Raw genomic sequence first — 15,747 nt, forward strand, 5'->3', positions numbered from 1 at the left:
TGCTGGTCTTTCCCTTTCCTCACTCAAGCACAAACGACAAAGGAGGTGATCCTTCTAAGCTCAAAGGGATATTTTACTGCACTTCTTGTAGTCAGCCTGGTTGTGCTTGGAGCCCTAAGATTCTGCTTCCTCACTCCTGGCATGGCCTAAAGCTGGCTTTGAGTCATGATGAGAAAATCTGTATAAGAAACCTTTACCTTTTCTTCTCTTTTATTTCTGATATGATAGAAAAATATTGAAAAAAATGGGAAAGCTCTGTTTTCAAGGCCATTCAGCAGAGTTACCAAGGAGACTACTGTGCACAGGATAGGCTGTGAATGCTCCAATATTTGCATTAGTTTTTAGCAAGCAGTTACATCATAGTGCTGTGCAATACTGTCACCAACTTGTGTACCCAGTTAGATCCTGCTTCTCAAACGAACTAATAACTGACTCAGGTTGATTACAGACCATGAAGCTATTTCACCTGCTGCTTACTCCCCCAACCCCCCAAAAAGCAAAATAAAAGGATGAAATATTAGTTCATCTTAAGTTCTAAGAGGCTCCAAATGCTTTATCCCATAAGTTAACCACATGTATCCCTTATCCAGTGTGGCAGTAATCTAATAGCAAACTTACCACCAACTCCTCCTGAGCACTGCAAAGCCTAATACTGGATTTTTGAATTGTAGAAGGAAAAGTTCTTACTTTTTTACTAGGATAAGCTCATCATCACATATTCTTTCTTGGACCACCTCTTCTGCCTGTCCCAGCATTGAGACCTCAAAACTTTCTTCACCCTCCAGATTTGCAAGTGTGGTGCAAACAGTAGCTTTAATGGAAAAAACAAAACAAAAACATTTTAACCGAAGCACTCCTTAGAACAAGGGATTTATACATTATGCTGTTGTGATCTTTGTACCATAGCTGTGAAATATGTTTATCTACTGAACCTCTGCAAGTCCCTAGTCCATTGCTCTCCTATTTATCAGTTTCTGCCTCTTGATCCACAAGAAATGAGAACTCAGGCAACGCATATTTATCCATTCTTATATCCCACATTATCCAAAAAGTAAATTTCGGTTCAATGTGGCATATCTCAAGAACATCTCTACTAAACTTCATATGTGTGCTGGAAAAAATAAATTATTGCAGCTTACAGTTCAGCTTTCACCAAAATGTACTAATTCACATAAAGCAAACAAAATTTTCTTTAAAAATTAAAGTGACAGTGGCTGATGTATAAAGTTATTCACCTACAGCAGGCCAAGAATTTTCACAGATGGGCGACAGAGCCCGGTACGGATGCTAACTAGCGAGACTGAAGAACTTTCTAACAGCGTACCACCATGCATGCTCTGGTACCTCCCTTACAACACATGAGCATGGGTCTCCCAATCTTGTAAGACAGCTCAAGAATACAACTCCAAGGGGAGGTGGGAGAGTATGTAATACTTGGACTGCTGCCCTTGGAAAACACCTATGCAGTTGGGTAACTTCGCTTTCTCCGAGCTGAATTCTCCGAGGACAAGCAGGCTATCATATTCTCACAGATGGGAATCCCTAGCTAAAAGACTCACTGAAAAACAACAACGCTAGGAGAATAGGGACTTGAAACTTCAAGACCTGAAAGTCAATTAAACAAACTATTTACATAGTAGTTAAGAAAGTGCAGCTTATAGTTAAAGAAAACTGGGGTGGGGTGGAGTTGGATTTTAGCCAAATTTTTCAGAACCGCCTGCTTGAACCACCTGCCATGTAAAGCGTTCCGGCTCAAGGCACTAATGAGATGTGAATGTGTACACAAAAGACCACGCTGTAGCTTTGCAAATCTCCTCTATGGAGGGTGACCTCAAGTGGGATATTGACGTAGTCACTGTGAGCCTTGACATGACCCTTCAGAGTCAGCCCAGCCATAAGTAAAGGAGATGCAATTTGCTAGCAAATTAGAAACAAAAGCTGGGTGGATTGTATTGGTTTAAGCCCACTCCAGATAGAAGGCTAAGCAAGTCTAAGGTATGCAGTACATCGCCAGGATGGGCATGTGGTTTTATGAAAAATGTTGGCAAGACGATCAACTGATTAAGATGGAACTGTCACTACCTTAACAAGGAACTTCACGGTGTGTGCGAACTACTCTACTGTGGTGAAACTTATTGTAAAGTTGGTTCAGCTAGTAGGGCCTGAAGTTCGCTGACCCTGCGAGCTGAATTGACTGCTACCAATAACACAACTTTCTAGCTCAAATACTTCAGAATGACAGGAATAAAGGCTCAAAAAGGCAACATTGTCCAGCTGGGTGAGGACAATGTTGAGATCCCATGACACAGTTGGAGGTTTGACAGGGGGCTTTATCAATAGCAAACATATCATGAAACAAATATCTAGAGGTTGTATAGAGATGAACTTCCCTCCCACACAACGATAAGCACTGACTATTTAGATAAACCCTTACAGAGTTAGTTTTCAAACCAGACTCAAAGGTGGAGGTATTCAAGCAGTTTTTGTGTAGGGCAGGTGAGAGGATCCAAAGCCCTGCAGTCATATGAGACAGCAAACCTCCTCCACTTAACGAGTAACAACTCTTAGTGGAGTCTATCCTGGAAGCCAGCAAAATGCGGGAGAATCCATACGGCAAATCTAAGTTTTCAAATTTTACGCTCTCAACATCTAAGCCATGAGGGCCAGGGATTAGAGACTGGGATGCAGAAGAGATCCTTCTGCGTAATGAGGGTTGGAAACAAGTTTATTAAAATTTACTAGACTGCTCTGGCAACTCCAGAAGAGGAGGAAGACAGACGTGCCTCGGCCAGTAAGAAGCGATTAGGATTCTTGTTCCCTGATTTTGCTTGATTTTCAGCAGTCTTCTCTAAGAGAGACATCTGAGAATACGCATATATTAGTCCCTTCCCCCAGTGTAGGAGAAAGGCATCTGTTATGTGATCTGAGCATGGATCAGAACTGGGGGACCAAAAGCTTCACCGAGGAGGTGCCCCACATGCTTGGGAAGATCTTGCAGGCTCAGTCTGTCTGCCAGGCAGTTGTTCTTTCCTGGTTGGTTTAAGTACCATTCCATGAAAGAGAGCCCACTGCCGCATTCCTCCTGCTTCCTGACACAAGGGGTAGGAACCTGTAACCCCTCCCCCCCATGGCTTGTTTGCACAGAACATTGCAACCTGGTTGTCTATTTGAATCAGAATAATTTGGCTCTGTAGCACATCTCTGAAAGCCTTTAGTGTGTTCCAAATGGCCCTCAGCTCAAGGAATTTGATATGAAGATCCATTTCCTCAGCAGACCAAGTTCCCTAGGTGTGAAGCCCATCTACATGAGCTCCCCACCCTAGGCTGCATGCATCCTTTGTTAACACCTTCTGAGGTGGAATTTGGAATGGTAGTCCCACAGTCCATTTTGATCAAACTGTCCAACAAAGGGTATGAATTAACTCTGGTGGAATCTGGATTGCATCTGCTAGATTCCCTGCTGCCCGAGACCACTGAGAAGCTAGGGGTCCACTGGGCTACTCTCAAATTAAGCTGTGCCATGGGAGTGACATGCACTGTTGAGGCCATGTGGCCCATCAATTGCTGACCGTGACCTACTTGCTGCTTCGGACCTGTGAAGCTAGTGCTATCAAGGTGCCCCCAAATGTATCAAGCAGGACTCCTATGTACTTCAATCACCGTACCAAAGATGGTGAGATTTGGGGTAGTTCATGACAAACCCTTATAACTCCATCACCCAAATAGTTAGGTGCTTTGACTGTCGACCCTTCCTGCAATGCGCTGTGAACCAGCCAATCGTCCAGACAGAGAAACATACTTCCCAGGTTGTGTAAATATGGCACTACTACTGCAGGACACTTGGTGAATACCTGGGAACTGACGCAAGGCCAAATGGCAGAACGCAGTACTGGTAGTAGTGTTTCCCTAACCAAAATCTGAGATACCTCCTATAACTGGAAAGTAGCGAAATGTGGGTATATGCATCCTTCAAGTCCAGAAAGCATAGCCAATCTTTTTCCTGAATCACGGGGAGAAGGGTGCCCAGGGAAATCACCCAGAATCTTTTGTTCAGGGCCCATAGGGTGAAACGAACCCCCACCCCCACCCCATGGACACAAAGAAGTACCTGAATAGAATATGCCTGTTCAATATTAGGAGAATAAACTGATCCCAGTGTATGTTCCTGCCAGTCAGAAGCCTAGTCGAAATTGGGTGGCGGAGCAGGTGGAGGGGAAGAGGGGTTGGTGGTTGGGAGGCGAGGATAGTGGAGAGCAGACTTATACGGTCTATGCCAAAGCCGGTGATGGGAGGTGGGACTGGTGGTTGGGAGACGGGAAGTACTGCTGCGCAGACTTGTACGGTCTGTGCCCTGAATAAGGCAGGTACAAATCAAGGTAAGGTTTACACATATGTTGTCTTGTTGGGCAGACTGGATGGACCGTGCAGGTCTTTTTCTGCCGTCATCTACTATGTTACTATGTCTATAATAACCTGAGCAAAAGCATGTCCCTCACAGCTCCCTTTTGACATTCAGCACCTGCACATTATTTTGTATTAACATAGCCACTCCTTTCCTCCTATCACCAGTCCCATCAAAAGAAAGGCCACTGGGAAAAACCCTATTTTGCAAGTGCTCATGATTTCTCAAAATCTGTGCTTTAGCCTGTTCAAGCTCCTGAACAAAAGTTCTTTCTAGAAGAGAATTGAGCCCTCCAATATTTGTCAAAAGGACCAATTTACATTGCCAGTGTCCCAGAAGACTTCACATCACCTCCCCAACCCATCCTAGTATGCCTAACTTCCCATTACCAACTCAGTCCCCTTCTCTTTATCCACCCCCCCCCCCCGGACAAAGTAGAGCAGATAAAAAAAAAAAAGGCTAAACAGACATACAAGGGACCCAAAACCTTTAGAACCCCCCCCCCCCCCCCCAAAGTTCCATCCAACCACACTCTTCCAGAACCTCAAAGTGGCTCCACGGGGGATTATAGGGATCCTGATTCTTCCTCCTTTGTAGACCCCTCCTGCCCTCCCTGAATCCCAATATCAGATACCCATTTCTAATGCACTCTCACTGTTCCACCCATATATGCACATTCATATCCACCTAAGTGGATGAACACAAAATCCCACGAGGTTAAGACACAGGTAAAAGAAGTGGAAAGTGGACCAATGACTCCAGGACGCTGAGACTGAGGTGGTATATAAAGGAGCAAACTTTATTGCAGATGCGACACAGTACTGTGTTTCGGCCACAGGCCTGCCTCAGGAGTATGAGTAATATGGAAAACTGTTCCCAATACAGGTTGGTCTTGACAAAGACCTTCACGATTTAAAAACTGAAGTATAGCGGAGCGTATCTGCCTGTACCTTCAGAAGGAAAGACTGTTTGTCCGACAGACAGATAATTAATTACTATAATTTGGCGCAAAACAAAACGGAAATGAGATCAAAACATGTAAATGAAAGTGATGTCACAGAGACAAAAAACGTTTTTCATCTGTGACATCACTTTCATTTACATGTTTTGATCTTATTTCCGTTTTTTTTGTGCCAAATTATAGTAATTAATTATCTGTCGGACAAACATCTGCAATGGGGAGCACTGCAAGTAAAGCATGGTCAGGCTCCAAATCAACTTGGACGCAGGTTGATTAGCTTTATTTTAATGAGGGCAGCTCAGGAGCGTCAATCTAAGGCAATGCCATCACTTCCTCCTGTTTTATGATTTTTCAGAAGCAAGCAGCAGCAGTATATGGTTGGAGACAACAAAGGTTGAGCTTCCCTTTGTTGATACATGCTGCTCTATTAGTATGTGCAGTACTTTTATAGCTCTGCCTGTCTTTATAAAGAGGTGCTGCCTAAAAAAAAAAAAAAAGAGCCCTCTGACAGCTTTTGACCATCCCCCAAGTCCATCAATAGCTAAACTGCCTTGGGAGAGGTAGTGAGTGGGCTTTAGGATTAATTCATCTGCAGGAGGCACAATATTAACCTGCTTCTTAGCCAGTTTCTTTTTGAGCAGAAGCACCATGACAGAATGTCTGTGAAGATGTAGAGCCATACTGCTTACCTGGTGAAACATGCTGGGAGCTAGTATGGTATTGGCATCTGATCTACCAGACTGTGGAGTGATTAAACTTGAGGCTTTGACGCCCACAGGCTTTTTTTTAAAATAATTTTTAGAAGTCTTTATTGAAAGTCAGGAAGCATAGCCAAATATAAAAAAAGATACAAAACAGTGCACCCAACATAAGATACATGAAAGCTAAGTTCTTCAACAGCAACAAGCAAATCACAGCTAACACTTCTATATATGTTTGAGATTTAAAAGGATAACCCCCTGCCTTCTTCCTCCCACCCACCAGCTGCAGGTTTAATTGAAACAGGTTAAGCAGAAAAGAACAGTACGGCAATCAACAAAAAGGCCTCATGAAAGGTTCCCAAATCTCCTCCTATTTAGCGAGTGTATAACGGTGAACAGCCAGAAGACATTCCATGTCAGAAATATACCAAAAGGTTTATTCACCCACTTCACCAAGTGGGGGTGGGGTGGAATGACGACACATGGCTGTTTCCAGTGGGCTGCCAAGGTCACATGCGCTGCATACATAGCATGTCTCACAAACAGGGCTTCTGAACAAGTAAGGACCGAAGGTCTCTTTGGAAAGAGGAAGAAAACTGGAGACCACCGGATCAGACAAATAATCCAGCTCTGAACACGGTGTTGAACTGCTTTCCAGTAAGCCCTGACCTTGACACAAGTCCACCAGAGATGACCCATTGTTCCAAGCTCCCCACAAGCACAAAGGTGAAGCTGAAGGAAACATGCTGAAAACGCACAGACATAAGATACCATCTGAACCTAACTGCACTCTCCTGAAATGGCACTGAAACGGATACATTCGGTAAAGTCTTTTCCATGATGTTCCAGTCATCATCCTCAATTACTATCCCCAGTTCATGCTGCCAAGTACAGTGGTGCAAATAAGGAAGGGTGGAGAAGAGCAAAGATATTTACACAAACATGAGATAGCTCGGGTGCCCCTGGAGTCCTCACAGAAGTCCTCCAGGAAGGAATCCTCCTGTAACACTCAGGTCTGCTGAGATGCACAGGAGAGAAGATGATGTAGTTGAGTGTAAGCATACATCTCATTAGGCAGAACTAGGGTCTCAAAAGGGATGAAGGCATCATCATCAAATAATTGACCCCAGGTCTCTAAACCTAAAGTAGACCAACAAGAAAAGGTTCCTGAACGTCACACTTTCAAAAAGTACAAACCAGGGGACACTCAATGAAATTACATGGAAATATTTTTGGACAGGTTCCTGGAAGAACAGTCCATAGTATTACTTAGATGGACATGGGGAAAGCCACTGCTTGCCCTGGGATTGGTAGCATGGAATGGTGCTACTAATTGGGTTTCTGCCGGGTACTTGTGACTTGGATTGGCCATTGCTGGAAGAAGTATACTGGGTTAGATGGACCATTGGTCTGACCCAGTGTTGCTATTCTTATGTTCTTATGAGACCCAGAGGGAAAAGTGGGTTAAAAGCTACAGGGGCAAGGCGAGACGAGACCTGATCAGGCTTAGTAAACAGGCTATCCCAGTAGTAAAAAGTAGTAAAGATGGAAGGACAAACACTCCCAAAGAGGGGTAATACTTATGAGGAAGCCAGATCAAATGACATAGTAGATGAGGCCCCACAAAAGTCTGCTCCAAATGAACCCAAAGTTTATGAAGTTGAGCCCAAAATCGTTCAAGCGCTAAGCGTTCAAGGCACAACGAGAGAATATCATCAGCAAAAAGGGCCAATGGTTCCATCACCATAGCAAATAGCATTGGAGACTGCATGCCTTGAGTCTGAGAGAGCAGAGCAGAATTATAGCCACTGATACAAGCACAAGCCCAAGAAGGAGAGTAGAGGACCTGGATCCAACCTCGAAAATAGAAGCAGACACCAAAACGTTCCATCACCCAGTCCATAAACAGCTAATAGACTGTGAAAAGCCTTCTCAGTGTTGAAGTCAAGAAGAAAAATGGAAAGATGTTCCTGCTTGGAATAAAGTAAATCTACCACACGGCGGACATTATCCATCGCTTGACACTGAGGTACGAAACCAACTTTGACACAGGTGAATTAAGAAAGGAAGAACTGCAAGGCCAGGAGTTTCACATCAGAGTTAAAACGATAAGACGCACATTCAGTTTTATGCTTTCCTGTTTGGGGATCACCGCTACCCAAGCTTCCATCACAGAAAGGGGGAACTCCACCCTAGTCCGAACCTCGTTAAAGAGTTCAGCGAACAGCGGAGCTAATTCATCTACAACAGTGCTTATAAAAATAATTTAGCAAATCATCCATCTCCCTACAAGAAGCTCCGTGATCACCTTCTTAACCTCATCCAGGATAACAGACCGCTCCAAAACCAGCCACTGCTCTTCAGTCAAAGTAGAAGATTATGAGCAGTTAAGTAAGCATCAATAGCATCTAGTGAAATGGAAGAGTCCTTGGTATAAAGAATCTTTTAATACCCCTGAAACTGCTGAGAAATTAAAGATTTAACCAGAAACTGACCCCGTCCAGGGAATGGTACAGTCCATGCAAAGTTTATGCAATTTAATAGCCAGTGAGAGACCAGGTTCATTACTATGCTCACAGTGGGACAAAAACTGGAGTTGCTCCAAGTAAATGCTATTCAACTGCAAATTAGCAGTCTATGATTTGCGCAAAATAGAAACAGATCCAGTAGCCTTATGACCTTCCTCCAAACAGCTAATGGTGCAAAGGAACAGAGCATTTGTGCCTGCTGAAAATGAGCTCACCGACTGGCCTCCTGCAGGAAACCCACAGGTGTACTTTTCTGGCTCCTGGGGAGAATTTGGACCCATGTAGCTGGTACTCATAAGTTATGAGTGGATCACGAAGGGGGTTCCTTCAGCAAACATCTTTTCAGACATGTTGCATATTACTTCTCTGTGATGAAAGTGATCATGTTTTACTTTTTTGCATGTGTGTATTAAGGGCAGGGAAACAAGTTGCAGTCTGACAGAGCACTAAAGTAAGACAAAGTAGTAATGAGAACAGCTGGTTTAGTATCATGTGACTGCATTCCTTTGTCTGCTGAAGAAAGCACAGTACCCTTAACATTTCTGCTATAGGCTAGTATAACTATCAGCATAATTGCAAGTCAGGTACAGGACAGAAGCACCAGTGCCCTCTATCTCATATTTTAATTGCTATAGTGAAAAGCTATCAAGCTTAATAACTTAAGTTGGTGACTTGGCAGGATGCTATTGCCTATGATCACCTTTGGTCATTTCCCAATACAACCCACACCCCAAAGTCTGCAAAGTATTGACATCACAAGTATGAAAAGTTTACCTCCAGTGGCCTTAGCAATACGTTTAAGGTCCTTCTTTAAGACTCTACGTACAGCCATGGCCCCGGCATCCACAAAATACTTCAGGCACATATCATCAATGCCACCAGTAGACAGAACAACATTGGCACCTGTAGCAAGGATCTTTTGAATTCTTTCTTTAGTGATATCCGCTTCCCTACAAAGACAAGAGAATAATTTTACAACAAGCTGTTAAGGTTGTATGGTTTGTATGTGCAACTTACTATCCTAAGTATGTGCACTACACTAGAGAATGACACGAGGACAAAGTTCAAACCCATCCCTTCCCCGTGGGTTCTGTCTCTGTCCCCACCCCGTCCCTGCAGGTTCTGTCTCCATCCCCGCCCCGTTCCCATGGGCTCTGTCCTCATCTGCAGAAGCCTTGAACACTTATGATTTTATATTTAAATCTTTTTATTAAACTATAAAAAGGAACAATATGCTGTGCAACTGTTGTGTATAAATTACAAATCGAACACAACCAATGAGCAGCTATAATAACCCTCCTTCCCACTACCCTTCCAACCCCAACAATAGCTGATTTCTACTACTCCAAGGAATCCTAATCTACCCTGTTAAAATATCCAGGGGTATAAAATACAACCCGTTCTGTATGCCCTAGAGGGGAGAAATATGCCCTATGAAGCACTGTGATTTTTTAATCTGTGGATGAATAAGAAGTTATTAATCTCAGGATTCAGTCTAGCTCTCCTGTCTTCCACAGTCCTTCCTACAATAGAAGATGCCTTCTTAGAAGATGTGCTTGTAGCAGGATGTACAGGATCCCCCATGCAAATTTTGCCAGTTGTGGCCAGTATGTTTGCTTGTTTTTCCAAAAAATCAAAATCTCTGTGTAGGCATCACTCAGTGTAGTTCATTAACAGGCTTCAAAGTAAAAAATGACACAGGGACAAAGTTTGTCCCCTTCCCGTCCCCATTCTCGCAGTTACTGTGGTTCCTCATCTTCGTGTCATTCTCTACACTACACCTTATAACTTATGTGCAGAAGTACTACCCCTCTCAAGCAACCCCAGGAATATTCCCAAACAAGCTAAACTCAAGATGCATGCAAGTCTATAATCCAGGTCATTTTATACAAAATGTTATTTGTGCATGTAAAATACTGTTTAAGACTCAAATGCTTTCTAAAATTAAACTCAGACTAAATTAGGGGTTCTTTTACTAAGCTGTGTTAAGAAATGGGCTTAGCATGCAGGAAAGACCTGCATAAGGGCACATTAGCCCATTTCTAATGTGACCGTAAAAAATTTTTTTTGTCTCATTTATGGCCATATGCTACCATTAGCACACAGTCATTTAAAAAAAAGTTTATGCAGGAGGCATTAAGGATCCTGCATTAACCATGTGGTAACAAGAAGAACCAGCAGTTCTGAAGTGCTGTATTGTTTAAACAATCACCCGATGTAGCCATGTTTCACCCATAGGCTGCGTCAGGGGTAAAAACTAATGAGGAAATGTGACAGAACAGTGTTTTTTTTTAAAGCCTGTTAAACTGCTTTAATTATTGAAGTGTATTTCTCTAGTCTGGCCAGCATGTTTATATTTAAAGATGCTACAGAGAAAAGACCTGCAGTGATGTGGTCAGCTTTTTATTATTATTTTTTTAACTTGATGTTCTGGGCTCTGATTGGCATGGAGTTTGAAGTTACCTAGAAGTTAATAGTTTTGCCTTCTGTCTTAGCCAGGAAGAAAAGAGAATAGGATCTCTTTACTGAGGTTCGGTGAATAGTTATATGTCCTGATCTTCCTAGGTACTAATTAGTAAACAAATGTTTAGTGTTATCATTGATCCATATTTCAGTTACCTGTTATTGTTTTGCTAATTGCACTTTGTTTCACAGCTCAATTTTTGACAATAAATCTGATTAGTTTATTGACTCTGCCTGTCTGGACTGAAATAATCCTAGTGATGTGTGTGTTGGGTCTCAGTGCTTTTGGGAGTGTGGCCTCCAGTAACCAAGAAATCACTGGGGATAAGTTGAGACCAGGAGACTTGCCCAGTCGGTGGGAGGAGGGTGCTAGTATAGAGCACAAGCGGCAAGTGAGGCAGACCTCAGCTGTGCTCGGGATAGACGTTCTAAGTGGCCATAGGGTAACCCCAGGTGGGTACTTAGGTGTTTTGTGACAGTAATAAAATACAAACTCTCCCCAAATAGTTAAATACAATCCAAACAGCAACACAGCACTTCACAACTCAATAGGGACATTATTCCCACCACTCTGTGTGATAAACAGTTACTGCTTACATGCCCATTTTCTGCCCCCTGACAAACACCCTCAAAATAAATAAACGCAAGCAAAAGCCAAAAGTGGCATCCTGCATAAGCCTAACTCTGCTTAGTAAAAAGGGATCCTCAATTTACCTTTCATCTTTAAGTACACCTCTTACACATTTGATAGTGCAAACAGAACACTGAACAAAACTGGGATATATGTGCAGTCCTCTGATTAAGATGAAGCATTAGTCCTGTTTCATCTTAACTTGCAGTGGACAACTTATGCTTTATCCCATGCGTATAACTGCACAAACCACTGAAATCAGTATGGCAGCAAATAAATGGGATATTACCTATTATTTCAGAAACTAAGAGACTAATGCACAAAGCTTACCATGCATCAGGCAATTACCCCAATACTGACTGGATGTTACATCAGGGAGTGCTAGGGAGATAAAAGTCCTAGACATAATAAATGACTGCTTCAAGAATCAACAAGAGAGGGAGCTATTTTAGTGGAATGCAGGGCATAGCACGAGAGGTAACTGTGTTGGGTCCACCAGGAAACTGATCAAAACATGATCAAATTTGAGCTGATGAGTGAAGTTACTAAGGAAACCTACTTTAGCAGCATTTAATTTTCAAAAGGGTGACCAAAATAAAATGAAGGAAATGGTTAAAAAGAAGCTCGCAAAGGTTAGGATTTTAAATCAGGCATGGACGTTGTTTAAAAAATACCATTGTGGAAGCCCAGACCAGATGTACTAAAACTGGAAAGAGGAGCAAACAACAGCCAGAATGGTTAAAAGCTGAAGTGAAAGAGGCTATTAGAGCCAAAAGAACATCCTTCAAACAACAGAAAAAAGAAGCAGAAAGCCTGTGAGGGAATCCATGGGACCATTAGATCACGAAGGAGCAAAAAAATGGGGCACTAAGGGAGGACAAGGCCACAGCGGAGAGATTGAAAGAATTCTTTGTTTCGGTCTTTATAAACACCTCCCTAACCCTCAGTTCAGGAGTTATAAAAATCTTTTATCCAAATATATAATCATCAATGTTTCTCACTCATTTTGATAAAAATGTTTTGTAATTACATGCATTAAAATCAAGTACAGGAGTTTTATTTAAAGGAGTATTGATGACGTATATAACGATATAGTGAGCCGTTTTATCACGGCTAGTCTTAATATATTGTTTTACTTAGCGTTTTGTGGATCTTTTCTGAACATCCCTGATCCCCATATAGGGATTTATTTTGTGAAAACAGCTGGGAGGCAGGCACAAAAAAAATCTGTAGAGCAGTGGTTCCCAAACCCTGATCCTGGAGGCACCCCAGCCAGTCAAGTTTTTGGGATATCGACAATGAATATTCATGAGAGATGTGTATGCAGTTGAGGCAGTGCATGCAAATTCCTCATGAATATTCATTGTGGACATCCCAAAAACCTGACTGGCTGGGGTGCCTCCAGGACCAGGTTTGGGAACCATGGCTGTATAGAGATTTTACACTTTGGTGCCTTTTTTAAAAGGATCTAATATTTAATGCTATACTCCAGAATTAACAGTATTCTGCATGAGTCTCTGGGAAAGTTCAGAGCATCACCACACCAATACAGGGTGATTTAACTACATAGGTAGAATATAAAAAAACTAGGAACACAATTTCATCTGGAATAAATTTAACCAACAGCTCTTAGCTGCCACTTTCATATAAAATCAGTAGTTCATTACTTTAAGTGCAACATACCTCTGCCTAATTTGGTCCAGTTTTTCCACATCAGAAATGATTACTTGCACACCCAGCTTCATTTTGGTTTTCTGCAAACTGAAGTCCAGGCAGGCAATTTTTGCATTAACTATCCTCTTTGTCATCCCTAAAATAAATGGTTTCATATTAGATTTTCACCAGAATTAACATGTTATTTTTCTTTCCTTGATTCCTGCTAGGCTGGTCCAGACCAATGGGTTATGTCACCCAACCAACAGATGGAGGCACTGAACTTGAGTGACATCACCAGCCTAAGGAGTAGTGGCATCTTGGAACTTGTCAGTATGCTAATACCAAAACAGACATTTAATAAAAACAAACTTGTATACAAATCCTGGAATCCCCAAAGGAGCCCTCTGCATATTAGTAATAAACAGAGATACTTGGAGCCCTAGGAGCCAAGAGAGCAGGCAGATGTTAAAAGAGATAACGCTGAGCAACAGCCTTCCTGGGTGTGTCCTGGACTGGTTAGCAGAAACCTAGGAAAGGAAAATCAAGAGACTAAATTTCACCTTGATTTTCATCCTGCTAGACCAGACCAGACCAACAGGGTGTACAGAAGCTATCCTTCAGGGTGGGGGGGAAAAAGGCTCTGTATAGTGCTGCTCTACCATCCTCTGGCCTGGACATAATTCTTGACTTGCTTCACATATGAATGCAGCAACAACCAAGACACTACCCTGCAAATACCTTCAAATCACCACCTGGACATCTACCCATGAGATCACTTGAGCTCTTGTCAAAATGAGGTGTGTCCTACCCTCTCTGGTTGATATACTTCACCTCTTTTGCTGCCTTAATTCAACATGCTAGAGAGGAGTTGGAGGCTGCCTCCCCCTTTGAACAGTCCATGAACCTAGAGAAAGACAATAGGGCTTCTGGAGTGAATTTGTCACTTCCAAATAAGAACGCCAGAAGTGCTTTCACTTGATTCATATGAAAGGATGAAACCACCTCTGGCAATAAATAAATAAATAAAATAAATAAAGCAGGCACTATGCAAATCTAAACAGGCAATTGTGAAAAATAAGGATCTCCACACAATAAGGCCTGCAACTGAGATTCATCTGGCCAAGCAGAAAACTGGGATTATCTGTTTTCTTTATTGGATAAATATAGTTTTGGGGGACCCTTCTTGGATATGATAAAGATATTATATACTGACCCTATGTGGGCACTGTTGATCAATGGAGAGCTCTCTGAATACTTTTGGTTGGTGTGGGGCACCCATTAGGGATGCCCTTTGTCGCCTATGTAATTCGTTCTTCTTGCATTGGAGCCCCTTTTGACAGCACTGTGGGCAGATCCTGTGGTCAGTGGCCTTACTATTGGTGAGGAAGTGGTGGAGTGTATGGTTTTTGCTCATGTTGTGTATCCTCACCCATCCACGGCGACCATTGCCTTGGCTTCTGCACTTCGTGCATTCCCATGGCAGACTTTCTGGTTTGTCACTTAACCTTGCTGGCTTGGGGGGAGGAGGGGGGGAATGACTTTCCATTGCAGAAAGTGCACCATAAATTGAAGTATTTTGGGGTTTTGATTAGTAAAATGACAGACGCCTACTAGGAAAATTATACCGTATTACTTTAAAAATCTTTAGTTTTTTGCTCTGTGGGCTTCTTTACCTTTGTACTTTATTGAACGTATAAGCTTTATATAAGATTACTTTAAAAATCTTTAGTTTTTTGCTCTGTGGGCTTCTTTACCTTTGTACTTTATTGAACGTATAAGCTTTATATAAGATAGTTCCAAAATGGTTTTATATTTTACAAACCTTCCCGGTGCTCGACTAACTGATGTAGCCATTTTTCAGAAAAGTTTGACAGTTTCTGCAGACTTGTAAAAGGCCTATAGTCTCCCTACAAAAGTTTTTTGCCTTTTGGCTGGCAAGGCTTGAACGTATCTGATCTGAGACAGTATAATGTGGCTTGTATTTTAAGACATTAAGTGGACTGGATTAAAGGGACTGATTATTCTACTCCTACTGCTCTGGAACAACAGTTGGTAGTTCAGCAAGTGGGCAAATGCAATCTTCATACAAAGCATCCCAAAGTAATGACAGCTGCAGCACATCCTATTTAAAAAAAAAACTATGGGCCAAGGCTAGAAGTGGCTTTGTAAGCCGATAAAGCTTCCCTCCACTTCTACTATGCTATTTCCTCTCTGGGGTAACAGAGATTTGGACCCTGATGCAACAAGGTTTTACTTACAGCACTGGTCCCAGCATGGGTTAAACTATGTTTGTGATCTTATGACTGACGAAGGGGCCATAAAATCTTTTGAGCAGCTTCAAGAGGAGAGGCGTTTGTGAGCTATTGACTGGCTAGCATATTGACAAGGGTAATTTATGTTAGAAC

The 15,747-nt window shown here is 42.3% G+C and overlaps 1 protein-coding gene across 1 annotated transcript in view; it reads right to left on the minus strand.

Annotated features, from left to right (window-relative positions):
- The window catches only part of TCP1 (t-complex 1), a 114,083-nt gene that overhangs the window by 13,127 nt on the left and 85,209 nt on the right, over positions 1-15,747 (minus strand). The window contains 3 exon segments of the mRNA XM_030198394.1: positions 688-811; positions 9,367-9,542; positions 13,370-13,496. Of these exon segments, the coding sequence (XP_030054254.1) occupies positions 688-811; positions 9,367-9,542; positions 13,370-13,496 (427 nt within the window).

The sequence above is a fragment of the Microcaecilia unicolor genome, chromosome 3, assembly GCF_901765095.1.
Source record: "Microcaecilia unicolor chromosome 3, aMicUni1.1, whole genome shotgun sequence".
NCBI classification, from domain to species: Eukaryota; Metazoa; Chordata; class Amphibia; order Gymnophiona; family Siphonopidae; genus Microcaecilia; species Microcaecilia unicolor.